The sequence below is a fragment of the Bactrocera neohumeralis genome, chromosome 2, assembly GCF_024586455.1.
Source record: "Bactrocera neohumeralis isolate Rockhampton chromosome 2, APGP_CSIRO_Bneo_wtdbg2-racon-allhic-juicebox.fasta_v2, whole genome shotgun sequence".
NCBI classification, from domain to species: Eukaryota; Metazoa; Arthropoda; class Insecta; order Diptera; family Tephritidae; genus Bactrocera; species Bactrocera neohumeralis.
In genome coordinates, this window is record NC_065919.1 from 90,418,353 (window position 1) to 90,427,559 (window position 9,207).

Below are 9,207 nucleotides of genomic sequence, written 5' to 3' on the forward strand. Positions count from 1 at the left end.
TCTTTTCACGCATAAATAAAAGCATTAACTAAATTTGTGCTAAACGATAAGGAAGCTTAGCAACCAGATTCTACCGTTATATGGTATTTATTTATGAATTTGACTTTGTTGTTTCATTTATTTAAATTTTTTTTTGTAAGAATAGCAATAGTTTATTGCAGTTTCAAGATCGACAATCTCATAATTTTTTAGAGGTTCAAGGACAAGGTTAAGGGACAAATGTAATATGAAATCTAGTGAAAAAATCGATTTTTATTATTTCCATAGTTTATACTTTTAGAAATAATATACTCAAATTTCAAATCAAAATTTCAAATAGTTTTAGAGTTACAGCCATTTGAAGTGTAGCCGCCCAATTCAATCAGCACCTTCAATTTTTATTCAAGCACATTGGCCCCGCCCTCTACTAAGTTTTTTGTACGTATCTCGGAAACTACTATAGCTATGACAACCAAACTCTACAGAGTCGTTTTCTTCAGGCATTTCCATATACAGTTCAAAAATGGAAGAAATCGGAAATTAACCACGCCCACCTCCCATACAAAGGTTATGTTGAAAATCACTAAAAGTGCGTTAACGGACTAACAAAAAACGTCAGAAACACTAAATTTTACGGAAGAAATGGCAAAAAAAATGAGAGTGGCGTCGCCCACTTATGGACCAAAAACCATATCTCAGGAACTACTTAACCGATTTCAATGAAATTCGGTATATAATATTTTCTTAACACCCTGATGACATGTACGAAATATGGGTGAAATCGGTTCACAACCACGCCTTCTTCCAATATAACGCTATTTTGAATTCCATCTGATGCCTTCTCTGTATGAGTATAAACATTAGGAACCAATGATGATAGCGGAATAAAACTTTACACAAATACGTTATTTGAAAAATATGTAAATGACGTATAATGAAATCTCGATTATCACTTTATCATGCGAGAATATAAAATGTTCGGTGACACCCGAACTTAGCCTTTCCTTACTTGTTTTAAATAACTCCGGTCGCTCGTGCTAATCTTATGGCTTGAAAATGATCTTATATGTTGCCCACCGTATTGAGACTAGTAAGAACTTTGTCTGTTAACACAAGGAAAGTTATTGCCTTCAATGGCGAACGGAAAACATGTTGTTTATCGACTATCGTAGATTATTCTTAATAACAATTTTCAAATTAAGTAATTTACGTTTAGTTCGTCCCGACAGTTTTAAGGCCACAGTATGTGCTCTTACTGCCATTGATAATATGCATTACAGTGAGCAACCACCAGATGACGCCAGCATGCAAAATCAAAAGTTAAATTCCTTCTAAGATAGCAACCGTTCCATCCCGCTTATGGGAAAAATATCAACCACCTATAATTACAGGAGAGAACGTTCATAATTATTGTTGTCAGGGTTCTCTGATTATAGCTTAACTAATTCTGGGATAAATAGTGAAGTGACCAACCATTAATTCTAGGAACGGATTTAACTGCGCGTTTAAATTGATGGCTAATTCCAGCTAAATAAAAAGAGCGCCACCTATGTGCAGAGTTTTTAATGGAAACTGTAAACGATAGCTGCTCTCACGCGGGAAATAGTGCAAGTTAAAAGGAACACTAATATGCGCAAATCTTTCACTTCCGTGATTTTCCCAAGGATAATTACCTTCTATCTACATTTAACACGAGCATTCAAACTGTGCGAAAATCAGTTGGCGCTCTATGGAGCATTTTGTTAAACTTACCGAAACCTGTAAAGCAACCCATATCAAAACCAATAACCAAAGTCGCATCGGCATTTTCAAATAAGAATTAATTTCTTTATTATTCTATTCATTGCATTATCATTTCATTGTAGTAGAGCAGAATACTGGGGTCTGCGCTCGAGTTTTGCAAGTTCCATACATAATTCAATAGGTTCTGTATATATTTGCTTAATGCTCCATTATCTCTAAACTGCCTTATACATGATACGTCTGTATATATGTATGTATATATAATAATATTTATATTTTATCTACTCCTTTATCTTTATCACAAATAATTTAAGCATTTTTACAGAGGACTCTTATTCTTTTACTATTTTTTACAGTTACTTAACCTCTGTGTTTTCATTTAAATTATTCTTGTGTTTTTGCAAATGTCTATGTATTTGTATGAATTCACCTAATTGTAGTTCTTGTCTTGTAGCATTCCTTTCAAAGTTCTGCTATTACATACTTACATAAATTATTTCTAATAAGTCTAACTGTCTAATTATTCATCTTCTATGCTGGATATTCACTTGAATATATTATATATGGATAGTAATGGATACATACATACATATGTATGTATTTATGTTCTATTGATCATTGTCTCACTTTAAAACTCTGCTTCTAAACCTTTTTACACTAACAATACAATGTCATTTGCTATGCCAACTGTTTTGGTCAGTAAATTTTCTATTTTTTTATTGTGTATGGGTGTGTGTCCCCTTATAATTACATGCAAGTACGATTACATATGATACATTTACATATTTATACGTAACCTTAAACTCTCGCTAACACTTAAATAGTTAATCATGTATAGTCTAGCATTTACAATAAGTTCGAAATGTACAGCTCGAAATCGATTTTTTTTTGTTTGTTTTGAAATTTCAATATAATAATGTATCGGTTACTCTTTGTTTTCATAAAATAAGTTAATTAATTAACGGGAAAATAATATAAAATAAATAAATATATGTATGATATTATATTTAGGATATGAACAGTTACATGGTATTACATGGTATAGATATGTGATAAATAATCTTAGTAATTTAATGATATATTTGGTTGGTTCAGTCAGTGCTTTCAGTTTAAAAAGAGTGGAAGATCATAAGTCTTGAGTTCGCACACAACATTCGCAAATGTGTTTATTACGATGTATTGATTCATGAATGTCCTATTGCTAGATAAAATAGTCATATGCCATTCAAGAATTTGTTCTATTGGAAGTGACTTTCAAACGGCGACGAGTCGTCATATGTGGACTTTTGTATATATGGTTCAAATTGCTCGAATATATCTTGATATGTGAAAGTTCTCCTAAAATTAGACGTTTTAAGGTTTTCCTCTTTGCTATTATTGAACACTCAATAAGGTAAATTAAGTTCGCTACAAAGCTTGTAAAACTCAGAATGAAGCGTCGGTGATCGGATAAAATACATATATAAATGATCAGCATTACGAGGAGAGACGAGCAGATTCTAGCCGCGATCGTCCTTCTGTCAGTTTATACGCGAAACCTGAAGGATTTTTGAGATTTTGGTCGGAAATTTTACACTTTTCTTCCAAAGAAGCTGCTCATTTTCGGAACCGTCAATATCGGACCACTATAGCATATAGCTGCCATACAAACCGACCAATCAAAGTTCTTGTTGGAATATTTTGTAATTGTGAAGGGTATTAAAGTTAACAGGTTATCTTGTTACTAAGAAACTTCAGCTTCTAGTGCTTATCTCATCATAATTTTTTTGATTATTTGAAAATGTAAAGTATTTTTATCCAGTCTGAATTAAAATTAAATAAACTGGTTAATTACACCGTCCAATATTGTAGGGAAGGACTGTAACTCGAAAAACCGCCATTTTGAGTGGTTAACCCATTTGAGGGTTTGCTTAAACAGCTCCTGCTGGAGTATTTCACCAAACTAGCTTACATGGCGCAATTTGCACAGCATTGAACATCTATATATCACAATATACATATGGAAGTATATGATTATTACTCATATATACATATGTATATATGTAAATATATATTCATAAATCATTGCACACGAATATTAAAAAGTTTTCCATTCACTGTCGTCATATTGTCATTTTCCGGCACTTCTATATTCTGCTCATGACAACCCTCACACCTCAGACGCTCTGCTCACGCTTATGGAGAGTGGAAAACTTTTGCGCTGCACTCAACAACTTCCTATCGAGCTTTTATATTGTTATTGTAGCAGAGCTCTTGTAATTGCTATATTACTTTTGTGAAGTTCTTTATTGCGAACTTATTGCCTGGAAATATTGAGGAAGAGCAATGTAAATTTTCTATACGATCGCTTCACGGGATTAATGTGTGTTTTCACATTTAAAATAACAGTTATCTTATGATAATATTTTGTGGTAGGTGTACCTTGGTGATGGCAACCAAACGGCAGATAAGGCGAAGGCTAAATCTCAACTGTTGAAAATTTAACATTTGGTGCTTTTCGTTGTTATTTTCTGTGCTCAAACGACGGATTGCTTAATGTCAACGTAATAGCTTCGCAATAATTTTTTAGGGTTTGTGGACTTATCTTTGAAATTTTGATATTTTTGTATTTGATTCCGTTGCTGAAAATTTTGGGTAATAGTTAAATAAGTTATTAGTTAAATAAAGTTAATAATCCGTCAAAGGGCTTCACTGTTGCAGCTTTTATGCGACCTCGGATGATTCTTTAGAGATCAAATCTGGAATCCCAGCTAAGGAACAACTCAGCTTTAATGATGATGACAGTTGGCGACTCCGAATTTTTAATGTCTCGCTTAGAGAAGACTATAGTCCGAGAGAATGAAGAATTTCAAAACGGCTGAACATCCCTGCAGGGTGTATTGGCAATGTGCGCATTAGAGAGTTTTCGATTACAACAAAGATAAAAATGCAATTGTATTATAGCCGAAGTGCGCGCGTATTGTAAAAACAGAAAGAAATACATAAAATATTGAACGTGTCCAATATAACTTTCGGAATGATGGTAATGTGTTTTTAAAGTTCTTTTATTGTTGGTATAAAATTTTACTGGAGCCTGCACCCAGCACACCTCATACATACATACCCACTACCTGTTTGCATACCCGCGCCGAGGCAGAGGGGGAAAGACAAACGATTTGACGCATTTTGCAGAGCAATTTCGTAAATCCTTAACTATAGCACACATACACACATATCTACATACACACATATATTCATACGCATATATGCTGGTGTGTTAGTGCTGTATTTCAGTGTGTGTGTGCCTTTATGCAGATGGCGATGGTGGCAACTTTGTGCATATGCATGTGCATGTGTGTGTGTACTCATGACGGTATGATTGCTGCGGTTGTGTTGATAACACTTGGCATTGCTGGCGCACAGCAGAGGAAAAATAATCAACTATATATGTATGTGTACGTGCAGATGTAAATGCTGATTTTCTTGGATTTCCGGGTCAATCGGGCTCGGCTGAGCGCTGGCTGAATTTGCACGCTGCATATTTGAGCGTTTTCAATTTTTCGAATCGAATTGTTCTGTTTATGCACGCTGCGTGGATATGTGAGTTCTTATTGTTGCCTAGTGGACCAAAAGTGGAACTGCTAATATTTATATAAGACAGTCCCTGGCGTCTAAGTTGGATATGTACATACGTCAGTAATGTCGTAAATGAGCTTATGTGTATATGTATGCTTGATATGTTTCACTGTTACGGCAGGAGATTGTAGGAAGTTCGGCAATTCGATATATTTTCAATTACGTAACTGGAAGTATTACTCTTGTTGCATGCAACTTTAAACTTTAACAAAGGTGAATGAAAAATTACATTCATTTTAAACTTGTGAAGAGCGTCGTTTTGGATATTTAAAACTGTAAAACTAGAATGTGTATATTTGCTAGATTTGCTCTGCTTCATTCAGCATTTCCAAGCATTTGCCAGGTTTCCATCCAAGCAATTATATTTATGGAGACTACTGCGGTACTCCATTCTCCAGAACACCACGATCAATATTTACATTTTTAAGGTTTGCTCACAAACACTTGCATTACATTCTCTACATTACCTATAATTACTAGTTTATATATATATATATATATGTATGTACACAGCTCTTAGAAACTAAATTAAAAGTAATTACAATACAAGCAACTGTCAATTTTCTTGTTTTCTCTCATTATGTCTATTTATTTTTGCTAATTTTTATCCCATTGCTTTGCACACAATTTTCAGTCGATCCTCAACGAGTTTTGCTACCCCTGCCTGGACCCACACGCACAATTCTTAGGATGCCAAATATACCCAATTTGTTTGATTTTGGGTAAATTAGTGAGTTTGTTGTAATATTAGTTGTTATCGATTACTTTGTCTGGCCACCTCCCAAAGCACGCTACGCGAACGCACCCGTTTGATGACAATGCAAGATTACAAGTAAAAGTGGGCTATTGTTACCCAAAATATTTCCATTTGTATTTATATACTGATGTCAATGCCCCGAAACAAAATTAAATTTGTGTTTTATTTGTAGCAGAATATCAGAAATGCTAAAGTCACTCGAAAACTGTCAATAATTTGTAATCAGAGATTTGGGATCGTAACGGCTCTTGTAGTAGTTGACAGTGTTTTCTGGATTATTGTTGCATTGTTTAAAGCATGGCGAGGCACACTCACACCTTCGTGCCGTGCCTTATCTTCGTACTACGGGAGACTCAAACCAAATCTAACCAACTGTGAAATATATAGCCTGTGTCGTATTCGCGAATAATACATCATTGAATGTGACTGATTTTTTTTTTCAGTACAAAAGTGGAAAACAGACGTCAAAAATAAAGTGAAGTTGGGTATTTGGTAAAGAAATACTGAGACAAACAAAGTTCCAGCTTTTCTTTTCCCTTCTCCTTTACTGATAGCCACTTTTAAGCCCACATATAGAAGCCCATAAGACCTTACTTTACAAAGTATTTGGATCAAACATGCATCTTTCTCTTGTGTTGGTATATAGCTGCATTTGGGTTTCGATGTGGGTGTAGCTTTTCGACAAATTTGTCTATTGCTCCAGACTTTTTTGCTTTGCAAAGCCATTGACAGCGTTTTTCCAAACATTTCATTTTATTTCTACATGTAAACATATCTTAATTTCCGAGAGCGCAAAGTGTTTGTATGCATTTAGGGGTGTCTTACAACTACATGTATCATAATGTATTCTCTATGACTTAAACACAACTCTCGGGACCCGGTAATGTGTCCGTAATAATATGATTTCGATTTGCATTCGTTTTCTGTGTAATCGTTGCTGTTGGTGTAATGCTCGCTGGATGCGAGCTTTGTGATAGCAACGCTCCGTTGCTGTTGCCGCCGCCGCCGACGCCCAGTAAGGAACCTATGCCGAGACCTTTGGGTAGCGTCATGTGCCCACTGCCAACCCCGCTGCCGGCCGACATGCCGGGTGGCAACCCCGTTGCCGCTTTACTTAAACTATAATCGATTAAGCTACTCGCTGCGAGATAATCAGCGATGGATAGTTGCTCATCAGCTGGCAGTGTTGATTGATGTTGCTGCTGCTGTTGTTGTTGTTGTTGCATATGAAGGAGGCTCGAGTGTGTGGCTGCGGAAGATGGGTGAGGCAGTGTGTGATGATTGACGTAGTGCCCATTGCTGAGATTATTCTGCATTAATGATTGCGGTGTGGCGCCACTTGAAGGTGCATTATTCATGTTGTTGGTGGCAGTGCCGGCGCTGCCCGCCGAATTGAGCGTACTATTACTGCCGCCATAGTTGAGACCAAGCGGGTCGTATCGTGAGATATCATGTCGATTGAGCGGCAATGCGTCATACAGCAGTGGCTGCTGTGAACTTTGGTAGTTTTTACGGAGGTCAGTGCCCAGTTTTAGCGTGCTCGACTGTGAGGGTGGGCTATTGAGAAGATCGTTTGAGTTTGTGGGATCGCTGTAACCGATGGTGGAGGCGTCCTAAAAATGAAAAGATTAAATGAAATTAGTGGCGTTATTTAATAGATTTTATTTATTAAACTTTTTCGTTCGCTAAGATAAAAGGAGATAGCCCGAAAGTATAGTCCGTAAGAGCACGAATCAATATGTTTTATGTTTTTGATGGAACTGCGCTACTGTGTAGTGTATAAATCTAGTACTTTGGAATAAATCCTCATTATGTTGGCGATTAGTATTCATGCTAAGCATGCTACTTACATAATCAGTCACTGCATTTGTACTGGCTGTAGTTGTGAAGTTTGATTTACCCCCGCAATTGCCACTCGCCGCACCGCTGCCGCCGAGGTATAACCCACCAGGTCTGCTGCCGAGCGGCGAGGAGGTATCACTGCCGGTGGCACTCTTTTGTGCATTCAAAATATCGGGTTGTTTTTCGATGCCCTGCTTGAGCGTGTACGCCACGACCAAACGCTGGTGACCCGCCCCCGTCTCAAGTGGCGCGGTCACGGTCACATCCATACCTGTAATATGTTGAACCCGTTAGATGATCGTTAAAATACACGAAAAGTGAATAAAACATTTTAAATACTCGTATTAAAGTTGTTGAGAACTTTCTTGGCTTTTTTTTTTCAAATTTTTCGGAAGAAGTTTTTTTTTACCTAAATGCTTGTCTTTGTCGTCGCAGAGGTTACGCCCTCCCTGACATCGTCTCTTGCGTACAGCGATCACCACGACGAAAAGCACAGCGACGCCGACAGTGAAGAGGGTACCAGTGAGCAGAGCAGCAAGGGGTAGTATGGAAGCCATGCGCCCGTCTGAAATAAAGCGAAAATATGTTATTGAAAATTGTTAAAAATACCTTCAATTATTATTAATTTTAAACACTAATCTCAAATCCTTCGAAGTTCTATATACTTTCATAAGGCGTCGTCCCTCTAAAAATAATTCCCTTTCTCTTTCATTGACTTTGACTAATATCGGTCACAGTTTAACATGCGAACTAGGAAATTAAACCAGGATTTTAATGCCTTCGACTATAATAAGGCTTTCAATATGTATATTGCTAAGTTCAAATAGATTTAAAAAGAAAAATATTCTGAGAGAGACTTTAATGTGTGGGTGACGTAAGCGGATTGATTTAAAATATCGAAATTCTTTATATTAGGGATATAAGGCTTTGACCAAGGTATAGACCAATTCCATTCTAATTCAGCGTTATACCACATAACTTTTAAGAAAGCTTGTCCATTTAGTTTCATTAAAATATCACATTTTAAATAACGGTTTAAAGTCCGGTGGAAAAACGGTAATCATTATGTGGGTCGTTTTGGGAGCAGAGGAAGGGACACGCTGAATGCATTAATTTGGACATCGCTCAGGTATACATTTCAGAGAATGTTTCAAATACACAACTCACACACTGACCGACTTATTCTTCATAAGATTTGTTAGAAAAGTGAAAATCATTATGCATGTATGTAGTATATGGGAGTTCGAGGTGCTATCGACTCGTTTTATCTA

The 9,207-nt window shown here is 36.5% G+C and overlaps 1 protein-coding gene across 2 annotated transcripts in view; it reads right to left on the bottom strand.

The window, feature by feature from the left end:
- Positions 1 to 1,780: 1,780 nt before the first annotated feature.
- LOC126767716 (uncharacterized) overlaps positions 1,781 to 9,207 on the bottom strand; it is a 209,408-nt gene continuing 201,981 nt past the window's right edge. The window contains exons 16-18 of one of the 2 annotated variants that reach the window (XM_050485263.1): positions 8,346 to 8,501; positions 7,945 to 8,207; positions 1,781 to 7,707 (exon numbers count right to left, since the gene is read on the bottom strand). In XM_050485263.1, the coding sequence (XP_050341220.1) occupies positions 6,952 to 7,707; positions 7,945 to 8,207; positions 8,346 to 8,501 (1,175 nt within the window). In that variant the 3' untranslated portion in view covers positions 1,781 to 6,951. The remainder of the gene's footprint in view (positions 7,708 to 7,944; positions 8,208 to 8,345; positions 8,502 to 9,207) is intronic. The other variant, XM_050485262.1, reaches the window with a different exon arrangement.